The sequence below is a fragment of the Rousettus aegyptiacus genome, unplaced genomic scaffold (genome assembly GCF_014176215.1).
Source record: "Rousettus aegyptiacus isolate mRouAeg1 unplaced genomic scaffold, mRouAeg1.p scaffold_m13_p_4, whole genome shotgun sequence".
NCBI lineage: Eukaryota > Metazoa > Chordata > Mammalia > Chiroptera > Pteropodidae > Rousettus > Rousettus aegyptiacus.
This window is the reverse complement of record NW_023416307.1, coordinates 33,978,857-33,996,314: the sequence shown is the minus strand read 5'-3', so window position 1 is coordinate 33,996,314 and position 17,458 is coordinate 33,978,857. Positions and strand designations below refer to the sequence as shown.

The window sequence follows — 17,458 nt, the reverse complement described above, 5'->3', positions numbered from 1 at the left end:
GGATCTAGGCACATAATTTTCTAACTCAAACCATAATGTTCAAATTATTTACCATAGCTTTTGCTTTAAATTTGGGCATTTTTCTGATTTATACTGCTTATTAATTCTTAAAATAATTGTGTATGTATATACCAATCACCCTTTTCCAGTGAAACATATTACCAGAAACATAGCATATATAAAAGTGTCAGAGAAAAACAAAAAGTGAAAACAAAACAGAAAATTTATACAAAAGCTAGAGCTCTAAAATGAGAAGTAAATATTATCCATGATCCTGACACAAAGAATGTTAATAAGGGGAAAGGGGAGAGGCTAGAGGAAAGGGGAAAGGCAAGTTACTCCTCAATGTATTTCAATCCCTTGAATGTAGACACAAGTGATATATCCGCACAGGCTAGGATACACTGTGTAAGGGGTGGCCAAACGGTCATATATATTTTATACAAAATTATTATTATATGAATAACTATCTAACAACCTAAATACTTACAGTATGTTTTCTTAAGGAAAGATATCACTAAAACAATGAATGTATATGTTATAATCACATACATAATGGCATTTTGTCTATAAAACACATTAAATTATTTCATAGAATTATGCTAAATGAGCCTTTTATCTTGTTGTTTTTCTTTAATGGAATGCAATAAATGACTTCTTTTATTAATCTTTAAATTAAAAATGCTTCATGATAGCATTTTATGCAGTATTTCAAAAACATTTTTAGAAAACATCAAGAAATAGAAATAAGATTCCCAGATTCTTAAACAGATTAACTTGAGAAAAGATTAAAGAAATAAAGAAGGCAGGCATTCTGGAAAAGAATTCAACTCTATAAATTAGATGCTATACTTTTATGACCAGGCATGTCCATGATCATATTGTCATTCTTGCATGTGTTATATTTCATAGATGTAGTTTTATATGTACTTAATGGAAAACTGGGTGGTTTGAGAATTTTCTTGCTGGTACCTTCACAAAAAAAGAATTAAAAAAATAAAAATGACATTATAAATAGATTTTTTAAAAAAATCTTGATCAAAATGTTACCTGTAGAGGTAGTAATTTGTAAGAGAGTAGAAGTAGACTACTAAAAATTATGGCAACAAATAAGCACTAGACCCATTTTCTATTTTTTTGAAGAAAGAATTTTTCTCACTCAAAAAAGTGGAAAGTGTGAGCTCATTGTATTCCTTTCTACCAGTAAACCTAACCATAGAAACCTAGTCAAGCCAATGTCAACAAAGCCAATCCGTTCAAAGGACAAAGGTATCTGATTAAGTAAGACATATAACATAAACTGCTCTCCCCAACTGATATCTTCTGAAATCCTGTTTTCCTGTTTTTACATTTTAAAAAGGTATATTAATTACAAAGACACTTAGTAAATCCCAGGGATAGCAAAACTTGATTACAAATAAAAATTGCACAAGCAGACACAAAAATCCATATTCGGTCAATGTTAAAAAAGATCTAAAATGAAAAATGCATCAGAGGTCGGTTGCACCATTTCTCCACCACCACACTGGGAGAAAGGATAAGGCTCTCCCCAAGCTCCACAGAATCTGTGGTCAAGTTGCTGAGCACAACGGAGACAGCCTGCTTCTTCTGAAAGGATTCCCACCTTTTCTCCCCTCCCTCAAAAGCACACCTTGAAACTCAGCAGGGAGGAGGGGAGGGGCACACAACACACACACACACACACACACACACACACACACACACACACACACACGCGCGCGTGCGCGCGTGCACACACGTTGTAATCTACACTGCTTATATTTCTGATTGCAGACATTTCCGAGGCTGTTGGCACTTACCTTGCAAGGATGTATTAGGTAAACTTGCTTCATTCTCTCCCATTTTATAATTTCTTTTTAAAGGGGGCCAAGCAGCTTCAAGTTGTTTCAGTTACCTGCCAGCTTTGTGACCTTCTGACTTTCCACTGTAGTATTGTAACAGTATACTACCTGCTTTCTTCTGTGAATAATTACCATCCTGCTTCCTGAGTTACCTGGGCTTGCAGGACCTGTTTTACTATGAAGTGAGATCACATCTTTTGATCCAGTGTACTGCTATTAATGTGTGTTTCACAAAACGTGGCTTTGTTTCAGTTTTGATATTAACTTTTAATTCCCTGCTTTCACTTTAGTCCAGAAACAAATGCACCTTTTCCCCCCTGAATGTCAATACTATCAACACACCATGGAGCAGAGCCACAGTTTTGTTTGTTTGTTAGTGTTGCTGGTCTGCTTCCCTTATGGAAATAAAATAAAATTTAAAGTTAATTTTGCAATGTCCATTTGAAAAAATACGGGAGATAATAAGGAACAGTATGGGAATCAGTTTTGTGCAGTGGTGGAGAGGCAGATTCTGGAGTATCTCCAATACTAGCTGTGTGATTGTGAGCAAGGAATGTAACTTCTTTAAGACTCAGCTCAACTATAACATGCGGATAATAGCAATTTCAGAAAATTTTTATGAAAATTAAAAGCAATAATATATGACTGTGTAAAACTTGTGAATGGCGGCTAACACATAACACACAACAAGCAAAATTTTCTCCTCCTCCTCCTTGCCCCCAGTTCTTCCTTTTCCTCTTTCATCTTCTTCCTTGTCTCCCTCCTGCTCTCCTTCTCTTCCTGACCAATAGAAAGCATGCCAAACTAACACACTGATGCACTATGTTCTGACATCAACTGTGTTATTTATTAACTGAGAGACCTTAAATAAATGATTCAATGCAATCTTGGAGTGCCTCAAGGTCTTCATTTGTAAAAGAAGAACACCAATATTTGCGATCCTTTTTTAACAGGAACATGGTGAGTATTACATAAACTTTTGTGCCTTAGAGAAAAATAGACTCTAGCAAAATTGGAAATTTATCTTTATAAATCATTTGTTAAGTAAGAGAGGAAGTAGATGACAAAAATGAGTAAATTTTTTTAAGTTCTGCCTCTCATTAGACATCAAATATAAAAAAAAAAAACAATCTCTACTTTCTTTCTCTAGAATTCTTTAACTTTTAGCTTTGGATAGACTAGTTTTAAAAAGTCCAAGTTTCAAATGTCTCCTCCTTTAATAGTTCTTTAATTTTCAATTTTAAAAGAATCTGTAGATCATGTTTGCTAGATTATTAAAAATAACCTGATTACATAAATTATGTAAGCAAAAGAAACAGCAAACAATGGGAATAGTTTTTCTCAAAAGTATTAGAAATAAAACCAACACTGCATTAAAAAATCATCACAGTTAATTTAAAGTTCTTTCATTACCTGTCTGGGTCTCAATTTCCTCATCTGTAGAATGAGGGAGTTGGACCATTTAATATCTAAGGCCCATTCCATGATTCTAATGCCACAAACCTCTGATTTAAAATCTAGGTCGAGATTTGTTTCAGAATAGAGTACTCTTTTGCTAGTACAATAGCATAATGTAACATATATATCATGCTATGTACTTTACCAAAAGTAACCTGACATTGAATGTTTGTCAATAAAACACTATACTCATCACACTCTGACTTCACCATAAGTGAAGAAATACACATATCAATCTTCACTTATTATGAAAAACTTGGAAATGTATTTACATACCTGCCGTAGGCACCTAAAATTAGTCAATAATAGGTATAAAGCATCTATTATCTACTAGCAAAATTATGGCATTTGGAAATCATTATAAAAGTAGAATAGAGAAGTCCTATTCCTGAGCCAAAAAAAAAAAAAAAAAAGTAAAAATATAAACACCAGAAACCTCAAAACTTGTTGTACCTGCACAGGAAGTAATATAAATATAAATTCAGTTATACTGAAACAGTTTCAAAGTTAATAAAGTGCCAGGGACATAGGATACATTTTCCCACCACTCTCTCTTTCTCTCTCCCTCCCTCTCTTTTCCTCCTCCCTGCTCTTGGTCTTGAATGCCTAGGAAAGTTGTTCCTTCACCATCTGCCCTTTGTCTAATTCATATGCAGGAATTCTTGAACCCAGTCTTGGTTGATACTTTTTCTATGTACTTTCCAGATGCTCCTTAACAACTCAGAACTTTTCCTTTCATTATCGTATTATTGTATGTAGTGCTTAATTATTGTATTATTGTATGTAGTATTATTGTATGTAGTGCTTAATTATTTGTCCTTGTAAGCTGTTGTCAAAGACCTTTTCTCTGTACATCACTATATCTCTAGCACTTAGCACAGTTACTACCACATACTATGCCTTCAACGAATTTTGCAAAGATGAATAAAATTACCATCATCAGAAAGGATGACTTAAAGGATTTAAGATCAGAAAGGCGGACATAGATTAGCAAAGATGGTATAAGATACTACAAAAAAATGACAAGTTAAAATTTAAAAGTGAAAAGAGAAGGGGGTGGGTAGGTAGGTTTATCTGCAAGGGCAGCTAATTAAGAGCTAGCAGGATAACAGACATGAGGGCACTTAAGAGAATCTCAAAAAAAAAAAAAAAAAACAACTCAAAGAGAAGTAAATAAAGAAATGAATTAGTTTAAAATAATATTGTTAAAGAAAAAACCGTAGGTCTACAATGGAGTTACTTGTGCTAAAGTCCATAATACCAAAACTAGATTTAATACCTGAACTAATCGTTTCTACTTCTTGCAGAAACAAAATCTTAATCAACCAGTCTGAAATTTTCTGTTCAACACCAGTGAAGTAATCTGCTGGGTAGGCTCTCTCCATCCCCACAGTAGAAAGAAGAAGCAATCTGCAGGATAAAAAGTCTTATTCCCCCGACACCCCCAAAAAGATGTCCTGATCTAAAAATAATTCTTTCTTTTCTTTTGTTAATAGCTCCTTTGCCCCACCCTTCTTCCTACAAAAACCTTTTATTTTGTACAACCCTGGGAGCACTAGTTGCTAGAAGAGATTCTGCCTCGTTCATGAATCACTTAATAAAACCAATTAGATCTTCAAATTTACTCATCTGAATTTTGTTTTTTAACAGCACACGCGCACAAATGGTATGGGTGTCATTAGGCAGAATAGCTTCACTGAATGATGAAATTAAAACTAATATATTAAAATTATCAAGATTTTCTGAATTTTGGAAAGAAAGTTTATGAGAGTGAATGTGTCTTTAATGCATTCAAAGATTTTATCGTAAGTTACTGAGCACATTTTTTAAAAATTTAGATGATCAACTTTCTATTTCTAAAGCAAACACCAGGAAGAGAGTGAGCAAAGGAGGATATTATAAATTCTTTCTTTTATCACTCAATTGGAGGGTTCTACCTAGAACTACACAGGAGGAAGAAACCGATGTTGCAGTTTAAACTGATGGGTAGGTATTGAAGTGTTTAGTTCTGATTTACATGGGAAGATATATGTGGAAAGTTGAACATGTATATATATATATATATATATATATATATATATATATATAAAGTTTTTTAAGGTGGATACTAACATTGTATGTTATGGAGTATGGGACTCTGAGTTTGTAAAATGTCACAATACATCTAACAATGACATAAACCTGGTATTTATTCTCTCAATGAAAAGTATAACATAAGTAGAACAAACAATTTGATTAAAACCATAGCTATCCATGGAAAGAAAGGGATTATAATTCTCAAATGATAATCCTGCAAGCTATTAAATGAAAGAAATTCCATGCTCAGCAACCGGAATGGATCTTTGAGGTGACAGTTCCAAGAATTGGGTGGATGCACTTGAAAAGTACCAGAATATGCTACCGTAAAATATGCCTCTGGGCATGTGGATTATTTTGAGCTGCAGGCAATTGAGCAGACTCAAGGAAATCTTTACCTGACCTACCTGTCTGAAAATAGAGTATAAGTGTCCTCTTTTATAAAGGAAATGTACATTTATAAAGGAAATTTCCATTTGTAAAAGAGCCTCCTAACCAGGAAGAGAACTACTCCTGGAGAAACTCATCACCTGAGAAACTCACCTTCATGTAAGCTATAACCAAGAATTCCTAGGGTGGAATTTTCTGATCCTCATAGCTACAAAGTACTTTTGAGTATCATTAGAAACAAAATAGCTAGGTAAACTAGGAAAGGATGGGAAACTACTATATGAGAAGAATGGGTAGAGGTAAATTAAACAAACTTTTTTCATGCTTGGGAAAGCTGGCCTAACATATTGTACTTCTTTCCTTCTGGATCTGAGTATTATCATCTGCCTAGTTGCTCTAGACAGAAATGTAGGATCTATCCTTGTCTTTACTTTCCCACATTCCCCAAATAATCACTAAGTCCTATTAAAGTCATTGAAATCCACCTCCTTAACTTTCCATTTCCTCTAGGTAAGGCAATTATCTCTTGCCAAGACAGTAACTCCCTAAATGAATTGTTCCTTTCTTCTAATCCATTCTCTCTATATCTGTCCAAGTGATCTTTCTAAAATATAGTCATGCTATTTCCATGCTCACATGTCTTCATTGTTCCACAGCCCACTCAATAATGTCACTACTTTATCACCACAATTTTCCATTCCTCTGACCCTTAATCTTCCAATAACATCTAGTTCATTTACTCAGGCTTCTCTGGAATCCCCAAGCATACTTGATATCATAAATCTAAATAGCTGAATACAATATGCACAAAATCATATTGAATTTTCTGTACATTCAAATATAAAAGAAAAAAAATTGGTCAAAAAACTGAAGAGCTACTTAATACTTTGTATGAGGCTTAACAGATGGGCAAAAATATCCTTTTGATTCTAATAACTAAACTTTTACTTCACCATTTTTATTAGAAAACTGCATCTAAATCTTAAAATTCATGTTGAGGAAGGACAAAGAATTTGTTTCAGTAGTATAAAACATCCATTAATAAGAAAACAAGATAAGTCATAATGGCGCGAGTATTGTCATGTTAATGTTCTTTCTACTATAGTTTTATTAATAAAGAAGCCAAGAAACTATATTAATTATATGTAAAACACACACACACACACACAGACACCAGAGTCACCTAAAAATTACTGATGGTTTAGAGATTATCTCACATAATCAAGATATAGAATGACTCATCTAAAAATAACAGACATATAGAGGTACCAAGGTATTGTGATACCATTGACAGGGTTACTTAGGCACAATGTGTCACTTAGGCACAAGGATTATTTGAGTTAAACCCAGTTAAAACTCAGGTAAAGCTCTTCACCTGCTCCTCAACTACCTAAACTTATATTGAAAAGGGGGCCTATACCAGGAAAAGAGCTATTACCAGAGAAACCTTTTAACCTAAGAAACTTACCTGCATAACAGGACAACCTTTGTTTCCCAAACATCCCATTAGCCTTTCTGTAAGTGGTCTCATCCCCGTTGTATCCTCAGACCCCTTATCCTCTTACTTAGCCCAGGACATTATACAAGCTTCAGTTACCTGGCTGCCCTTCAGGTCTCGTATTCTTATGGGACTCCTGTCGGTATGTAATTAAATTTGCTTTTCTCCTGTTTATCTGTCTTGTGTCAATTTAATTATTAGGAAGACAAAGAACCGAGAAGGGAAGAAGGGAAAAATTTTCCTCTCCTGCACTACAAAGTATTTGAATTCACTGCTGGGAATAACATTATTCAAGATTGGAAGAACTGTGTAACACAACATTAAATACAAGCTTATAATCATAGTGTATAGTAATTTGTGCACTTTTATAAGGATCCCATGAAATCTTGTCTTTATTGCCAAAAAGTTTTAAAGTGATATACTCTTTTTAGCAAACAGCCTTGTCAATTGAGTGTACACACACACACACACACACACACACACACACACACACACGACTAATTTACATGTAACAATCACTGTTCAACAAATTGGCAAAACTCTCTGAGAGAAACCCAAAGGAATATGCAAGCTAACAGCCTGATATTGCACAGAATGAAGAACTTATAAATTTGAAAATTTTAGGACGTGTTAAAAATTCACAATAAAGCTGGAGAAAAATATAGCCAAAACTCTAGAACATCAAGATTTAATAGGAACACCAAGATAACAGAATAATAATAGAATTTCATCTTTTTAAAATACAACAAAAATGCTAAAAAGGTATCGTTCACTTGAAGATCAATTCATTCCCTCAAAACATCCTGAAATGACCAATCGAGAAAAAAGAAATTTCATCTCCACAACAAAGAATGATCTAAAAACAGCTCTGGTAATATTTTGCAAATTCAATTCAGTCATTCATGCTGAGGTAAAATATAAAATATTTTCCAGTCTTCAGCCGCTACATGTATAGGCTCAAAAAATAAATTAATAAAAGACAAATAAAAGACCAAAAAAAAAATAAAAATAAAAAAATAAATAAATTAATAAAAGACAAATATGTGCTGCAGGGATTTGGCAAATACTAGGTAAACACAACATTTCACGGCTGTTCAGGGGGTAACAGCTTTCTCTCATGTGAAGCTAAGGTAAAAAGTAAACCTTCTCACTGTCTTTAGAAACACTCCATTCCTCCCACAACTTAAAATATTAATAATTGATAAACATGTCCAAAATAAACACAATAACTACAATGATCACTGATTAAAATTAACACTAGGGGCCTTGGTTTCAATTCATAAAGTTGTCAAGTTTTCTCTAATTTTTTATATTTCTTTCTTTTTTTTTCTTTTGTCCTCTTTACTTTTTTGAATTCCCCTTTCCCTTCTCCCTCCTCTTCCTTTTCCCCTTCCCCTGCTCCTTTCTCTTCCCCTACTTTTTAAAGGAAGAGTCAAAGTATCACATAACAAGCTTTCCTAGAAAAATGATTACAGAACTACTTTGTTCAACATCATAATGGGCCACGACTTTCCTCTGAGAATGCGTTCTCTCTGAAACAGCCTCTTCTGCTTTCACTGCTGACTACCTGCCAGCTAGCATTGTTACAGAAAAAGAAGACAAAGGATTAAAGTCTCCCACCTTCCCTCACAAGCAGCTTGTACTTAAAATAGACTTTATCGAAAGTGGATGGCTGCTGTCTTTTTTAGAGTAACCATATTTACAAAATGAGAAAATAAATAGAGACGAAATGAAGAGGTTAACATCACTTCTCTGGATAGATTTTACAAAATAAAAGGCTTAATGGAGAGAAACGTTTGCGAGAAAAAAAATCCAGGATGACATTGGAAAATATGGTATCTGATCACCTTGGGCAATGAGGAGCTCACATATGTGAGAAGTTTTAAGAAAGAATAAACATAAAAATAGAGATAGTCATGCCATTGCTAAAGTTAGCTTTAAATCCTTATTTCATCATGTCCTTCACCTCTCTTCTAAAACTTTTAGTCTCTGTATATCCTAACATCAATTAAACAAATATTTCCTTCTAATCTTTAAAATATACAGGGCAAAAATGGCCCTGTCTTCCAACACTCAAGGTACACACTTAGAGCATTTCTGAGATAATGTTTTTAGATCTTCCAGATTTATAAGCATTCAATAAATACTTGATGACTGGTTAATTGATAATATAGCATTATATTTTATATTTGTCCTAAAATCTTTAAAGTAAAATTAATAAAGAACATAAAAAGATTATTCATTCAAATGTTGCTGGTATTCCTGCTTTTCCCTGAAGTAAGAATATGCAATCCCAGTTACGCCACTTTGCCATAGGATTGTTTTGAGCTGAGGCAATTAATTAGCTCTTTGCCTTTCCACTTTATGTTTGAAAGCAGGACATAAGTTACCATTTGTACTGGTGTCTACTTCTTCCTTTCTAGAAAAAGAACTACTCTGGATACAACTCTTAGAACCTAAAAGGACTCATATCCTCATAGAACAAATAGCATGCTAAGTAACACTTAATTTACAATAAAATCCCTCCCTGTATCATCCCCTAATTTTCTTCTGTCCCCCAAAAGTTTTGAACTCCTTTTCCTTTGTACAACCTAAAATGGCATATAAGCCTCAAATTCTAACTTCCTCCTGGAATCACAGTCCTTAGTATATACATAGGTAAGTATGTATGTATATACACATTCAAATATATTGTTTGAGAGAGAGATTCATTTCTTTAGTTTTCTTAAAATCTAATAAACTCATTATTTACTTCAGATTGGTGACAAATATAAAATCATAATATTTTGAAATGCACAATAATAATTTAGTTTGAAGAAATAATCTAAGACTGAATTACCCCTATTAGACCCTAATGAAATAAAAGTTAAATAATGAAAAGAAAGATGAAAGTGTCAAATACATCAAGAAACTTGGAAAGCAATTTAAACTATTAAAGAAAACATTCTACTTTCTAATTTAATGATTATTTTATGACATCACAAATTCTGGACTTATCTGTCCTCAGATACTTTTGTTAGTCTGAAAATTTTTTTTTTTTCTTTAAAGTAGAATCTGAATAATTTTAGATGAGTTATTCACTTTCCAGTGGGTCCAATTCTCTCTGTACAGTCTTGTTTGGGGTAAGTTTCTAGCCCATCTTCTGAAGCATTTTCATGAGACCATTGGCTTCTTAATAATCAAGTCATGAGAGCTTTCTTCTCAATTTCCTTACCCAAATATTATAATGTAAATATGCAAAATTATGTAAATATAAGTCTATCTTTACCATCAAATTAGCATATTAGAATTGCTTTCTTTGAGTTTCAAATTGTTAATGAGCTAAAGATGATTCCATTAAGCGATCAATCTCAAGGGTAAATTAAGAAGTGATCAATCTCAAGGGTAAATTCAGAAATCTGATCCAATGAGAAACATGCATTTAGCAATGTAAGAAAACATTTTTTAAATGTTTACCATACTCTCTTTCACTGTTGATAACAATAAAAATTGGTGCGATCTTGCTTCTGTATTGAATATTTACATGCAATAAAATGAACCCTATTTAAACACATTGTTGTATAAGTTTTGCTTTTTGTTTTTGTTTTTGAGGTCAACCCTTAGTTGACCTCACAGACTGCAAGAACCTTGCCCGCTTACAATCCCTTATTTTTTATGCCTACAGCACCTGGTCTTCCTAGGTGGTCTCCCATCCAAGAACTAACCAGGCCGGACCCTGCTTAGCTTCTGAGATCAGATGGGATCAGGCTTGTTCAGGATGGCATCGCCATAAACATTGTTATATAAGTTTTGATAAATGTATTATAGAGTATCATAATATGCTATGCCAAAATATGCCTCGTTAAGTTTATGGATTATTTTTAGCTGAAAGCCATTGAGAACCAGCAGATGCAACAAAAGCTCTATAAACAGGGTACAAGTTTTCTTTTTGAAAAGGATATTTCCTTCTATTTGTAAAATGCATCTCCCTCTTTGCTACTAGAAAGAGGATTCTTAACAACTCTTATAAATGGAGAAGGTAGGGACTGAATCTCCATAACAAACCTTAAGAGACTACCTTTGTTTAACATACTTTTCCCTTTCTTCTTCTAATAACTTGCCTTCTTCTCTAAGAAGCTCCGACCTTTTTCCTTTGTGTAGCCTAAGATGCTATATATATATAAGTTCTAACCACCGCTTTGGGTTACTCATCACTGGGTACTGCATGTATACATGTGCAATGTACACGTTAATAAATTTTTGTTTTTCCTTTCTTAAACCTGACTTTTGTCAGTCTAATTTACAGGGCCCCAGATGGAGAACTTGAGCAGAGGAAAAATATTTTTTCCTCCTCTATAGTATTCATCCTTACAACTACCACAACATTCAAGATAAACAACTCTTCCATCGTCCTAAGACGTTTTCTTCAACTCAAGACTTGTTTTGGTTCTTTGTCCCTTCATCATATTCTGGAAATTGCCTCTGGGTAGAAATTATACAGCTCACCTTATTTCATTTCCTTTTCTAGGAGATCACAGTGAGGAGCTCCCTGTTGTTCGATGTCTGAAAACAACTGTTTTAGATATTTGTCCTGTGGACTAGGTTTTTTTCAAATGGCAAATAAAATGGAACATATTCCTTCATACACAGAGCAGAAATGGTACAGCCTAACTTTAAATATAAAAATATATTTAAAGTATTAAGTAAAAGTCATAGCATTTTAAATTTCACTCCTAGGAAGTTTTCCAAGATAATAATCAGAAATCTGCAAATGAATTTATATAACAACATTAATCAAGGTTTTTGTTTTAATACTAAAAAAAATAAGCAATTAAATGCTAACAATAAGAGATTTTTAAATCAATTATTATCCATTAATATTGAATAACTGAATAATCTGCAACTATTAATGCAGAACTATTCACTGGCTTACAAAAGTGCAACACATCATTGTTATATTTTTGTCAAGATATAAGACATATGCTAAACATGTTACGATGATTATCTCTACATTATAGTGATTGTCTAATTATTTATTGCATCCTTCTTGATTTTTTATATTCTGAAACAAGATATATTTAGTTTATAATCAAAAGAAAGATTTATTTAGTATTTTGAGAAAAATAAGTAAGCTTTATTTATGTTTCTTGGCTATTCTTTATATTAAATTAGAAATGTAAAAGACAAGATGTTCTAAACTGTGCTTTCAAGGATATCCATAGAATTTATCTATAAATTATGTCTCTGATGTTTCTAAATGGAATCTTGAGCTTATTAGTGTTAGTAAATAGCTAAAAAAAAAGATGTGTATAAATAGGTCTTTTGTAAGTATTTGATGACTTTAGGTGTAAGAAAATATATTTTGTAAACTTTAATAAGGAATCCTTAAAGGGACCTAGGAGGAAAACCTATGGTATACTTAAGAAGCTATAACATTTGAATATTCTATGTGGGGAGGGGGATGGTAAATATCACTCAGCAGATACTGCACAGCTTGTTTCTTATAAACTCATACTTTTCCAAAGAATAATAAAAGTGTCTTAGCCACCATGTTAATTGGGAAGACCTTACTTAGAAAAAGAAAACAGTAGGTCAATTCTGTTTGACCTGCAGAAAAAAGCAGACAAGAAGCCACAAAGAAAAACTTTCACTCTCTGAAATCCTAGCAAAATAAGAAAATAAGCTCAACATTTCTAGTTCTTTATTAAACAAAAATTATTTTCTTATGATCCTAACAATATGTGATCATTAACAAAAATATGGACAGAAAAATATAACTAGTCAAGTTATAGGCATGAATAAAAATATAAATTCTAATATGTACAGAACATCTTGTAACATGCTTTTTAGTTAAAATTATACACTAGGTATTGTTCTATTGACATCTTTTTTATAAACTTTGGAGCCAAAGAAATGTGGATTTAGGTCATGGCCACCACTAACTTCCTGCGTGACCTTGAGCAAATTATTTCACTTCTCTGAACCTCAATTTTTATTTTATTAAAAGAAAGCAAACATCTGAATCTCCACATGTGGTTAAAGTGATAGTTCAATATAATCTTTCGGGGCCTGATCATAATAGGCTCTGAATAAACTTCAACTATAATAATGATTATTGTTTTGTTTTGTTGTTATTATATGATTTACAAACTACTATAACATATAGTTTTTGAAATTTCTGCCACATCACAATGATTCTCTCTTATCTATTTCCCAAATCCACAGGGATGAAGCATTTTGTTCTATGTAATATAGTTCATTCCACAGGTTACGGTTGATTGGACCAATATGTACATTAGACTCCAATTATGAAGATCAGAGATTTTGCTTCGGGACCAAAAGAGGTTTAAAGTGAAGTCTGTAACCTGTAGTCAGGAGTTATGTATATAGCCATGTTTACCCATGTGAGACCAGGGAACAAGATATAACAGCTATTCACAGAAGACAGAAAAATGAAACTCATTTGTAGGAAGAAACAGAGATAAGAGATAAAGAGAAAAATTAATTTGAATTACTCATGGCTGTTTCATTAGTTTCAGTTGTTCCTAAGGTCTAGATTTTGGATTTCACAGTACCGTGGCTCAACCTCATATACCAAGATACATGGACTCTTCTTGCTTTAATGAATATAAGAAAAACACCTCTTTGACCCTATACCAATCGAATTCACAAATAAATGGATTCAAGAACCTGTCCTGTTAACCTTAAATCCCTTAGCCTGACCAATGCTATTGATATTGATCACAGAAAGTGTAAGAGAATGTTTGGTGAAGGAAATGATGAACGGCTTTCTTTGTAGAGAGCAACTGCTATGCTCTGAGACTAATCCATTTGTAGGGTGGTGGGGGGGGATTGAGAGAATGATAACTTTGTGACATTAACCTGAGTAGAGGGACTTTAAGGGGACCGTGTGGTAAGATTTGGAATATAAAATATGTTTGCTACCACTAGAAAGTAAAAAGGACATGTCCTGGCTCTTGCCTTATAAACTTAAATTACAGAAAATTCCATTCTAAAAGGCTGGATTATTGTTTGGTCAGATATGGAAGACACTAATAATGGTCTCCAAAGACATCCATGTCCTAATCCCTCAAACTGTACTTGTTATACTATACAACAAAAGGAAATTACGTCTGCAAATGCAATTTACGTTCCTAATCAGGTGATCCTAAGATGGAAAAATTACCCAAAATTATTCTGATGGCCCAAACTAATAGCATGAATCCTTTAAAATAGAAAAGAAATAGAAAGGAGGATCAGAGAAATATGATGTAAAAAATATTTCACCTGCTATTGTTTGTTTTTAAGATGGAGGAAGGGAACACAATCCAATGAATGCAAATAGCCTTTAGGGTCTGGAAAAGGCAGATTTTTCTACAGGATTCTAGAAGGGTACATGGTCTTATAGAATGCTTGATCTTACCCAAGTTGGACTGCTGATCCATTAACCAACAAATCTGCTTTGTTTTAAGCCATCAAGTTTGTGTTAATTTGCTATAGCAACAATAGAAAACTAACACACCAATATTCTAATTACTGAGTTGACATTATGGTTATGTTTCAAAGTGTCTATTCCATATGGGTGAAAATAAAAGACATGACTTCACCGGGGTTTACATCCAGGAAAGGTGAAGAATAAATCCATAAAGTTTAAAGGGCCAATGGAAAGCAACAATAAATTTAGGTTGTGAATGATTCTTTTTAAATCTGCAAACTCTGATAAATAAACTTTCATTAATTTCTTAATTCATTTAGGCTCACTTAAATTGTTTTTTGTTTTTGTTATTTATAACAAAACAGTTTTAATGACTAGAACTGCTAAGGACAATTATCCAAACAACAGGTACAAATAGCCTCAGGCAGGGCTGTTGAATACCATAGTTCTAGAGTGGAAACAATATCTACGTCTTTGAAAATTTTTTTTCTTTAACAAGAGTAAATCATAAAATGTGCTCTAAAGAACACGTAATTTCAATCTTACAAAAACCTCAAGAAAGTCAACACTATATTATATACTGAGAAACTGAGATTTGAAAAAGTTTTGAAAAAGATTTAAATAACTTTGCCAAAATCCTAATGGAACTTGCATCAAATCCCAGTCTTTCTGACACCGAAGCTCTATTACATAATTCATTCATTCAGTAAATGTTTACTGATTACTTACTGTGTACCAGACACTGTGATTCCTGACATTTAATAAGGCCTCACTGTATGCCAAATAATGTACATATGTTAATTCATGTAATCCTTGTATTATCTTCCATTTTACGGATGACACCCAGAAAGGATAAGAAACTTGCCTGAGGTCTTGCAAATGACAGAGCCAAGATTCAAACCAGTCAGTGTGGTTCTTGGTAATTCTTAACCTTTTGTCTCTATTTTTGTCTGTCCTAAGTATTGAATATACAGTCTCGGTTCTTATGGAGGTTAAGTTCTAGTTGAAGAGACAGATGAAAACAAAGCAAAGAGTAAGTAGCAATGCTATAGTGTGATGTAAAAAAAGGGGGGGAGTATGTGATGTGAAAGAATAACAAAATGTCAAAAGAATTTCAGGGACATAGCATTTAAAACAGAGAGATAAAATTTGAGGAGCAGGCCTCAGGAATGCTTAAAGGGTAAGGAGTGATGTATACTGGGCCACAGGAGAGAAAGTCTAGAGGTAGAAAAAACTTGGTTCTCTCTTTCCACTGAAGCAAAGCCGGGATGCCGAAAGCAAAAATTTAGTTAAACAGGATTAAACCATGAGAATTACAGCAATAAATGAACAGATTTAATACTGGTATTATAGTGTTATTACTTGAAATAAAATTTCCTCAAAATATTAATAAAAATTATTAATAAAAAGTTATTTTTAAAATGAATTATACATATCTAATAAAAGAAATCAGTTTGACTGTCTTCCATTTATCTGTTTTGGAGGAACAGCATTGCTATTTGGTTCCACTGATGACAAAGTACAGCCATCACTGAATGGCAGCTATTCCGGTTGCAGAATCAAAGGCCTCTATGGAATAAATAATAACCACGTGGTTTATTCAGTTCATTCACTACTATTGTAATGATTACTAGGTCAGTTTTAGCTCATGGTAAATAAGCTAAATTAAATATATTATTTTCATTATTGGTTATAAGTACAAGTGATATAGTGCATAGTTCAGAAGCTTGCACTTTAGTTATACTTAAACCGAGTACTTAAATTCATAGTCAAAATCAGAATGTTGTTCAGAAATTTTATAAAAAGGAATGAATTAACAGAAATTCTTTTGTTAACAAAGGTACACACTTAGAATGTCTCCTTGCTTAAATTCATTAAAAATAAAATAATTCCTCATAATTACTAATAATTAAGTAAATATTGAATTCTATACATACAAATTGACTTTATGACATAGTTATAATTTCAATGTAACAGATACTACAAAAAAATGACATTAAAATTATATCCAATTATAATCATAAAAAAGAGTAAGAAGCAGCTTATAAAACAATCTAATAATCCATTTAAATTAGTATGCTGATTAGTCCCCTCAAATGACTCATCACCAAGAATAAAAGAAAGTGTTAAACATGGAAAAATTAACCCAAAGCTTATAGAAGATGTTCAGAATCAAAAGACTTTTAAATAAAACAAGACTTTATTTTCTACAAAAATTACTGAAATTTGTTGGCATCATCTGAGATTAAAAAGATAAAAACACCAAAAAGTAGATCCTAAAATAATATTACCAAAAACAAATTTATTACAGAAAAAAAATTCTTACATTTTCTGTCTTTATGATAAAGAGGAGCAGAGGCATGTGAGAATGAGATTATATCTACTGTATGAGTACACTCTTGGTTAAAGATGATGTTAAAGTATCATTTCACTTTTTCTAAAGTTACACGTATAAAATCTATTGACCAATACAATCCTATTAAAATTTTCTGGTACAGTCTGTTTTAAGATATTGGAATCATATATGTTACTGTATATTTGAGTTTAACACTCTTTCGCAAATTTGCCCTCTAGGAAAACTGTAGCTTTATACTCCAGTAAGAAATATAAAGCATTTGCTTAATGAGAATTTGTGTTGGCAAAAAAATCCTTCAAATGGAACTTTTTAATTAGGGTCTCTCAGTGAGAAAAAGTACAAGATTATATTTTTTTTTAAGAAAAAAAGTTGTATTTTTTCTGTCTTTACAAAAAGAAAAAGAA

The 17,458-nt window shown here is 32.7% G+C and overlaps 1 protein-coding gene and 1 pseudogene across 1 annotated transcript in view; both read right to left on the bottom strand.

Annotated features, from left to right (window-relative positions):
- Nucleotides 1-2,873, bottom strand: part of NAALADL2 (N-acetylated alpha-linked acidic dipeptidase like 2) — a 798,563-nt gene extending 795,690 nt beyond the window's left edge. The window contains exon 1 of the mRNA XM_016156514.2: nucleotides 1,821-2,873. Within this exon, the coding sequence (XP_016012000.2) occupies nucleotides 1,821-1,863 (43 nt within the window). The 5' untranslated portion in view covers nucleotides 1,864-2,873. The remainder of the gene's footprint in view (nucleotides 1-1,820) is intronic.
- Nucleotides 2,874-10,939: 8,066 nt separating this feature from the next.
- LOC118602415 lies at nucleotides 10,940-11,058 on the bottom strand (annotated as a pseudogene).
- Nucleotides 11,059-17,458: the final 6,400 nt, after the last annotated feature.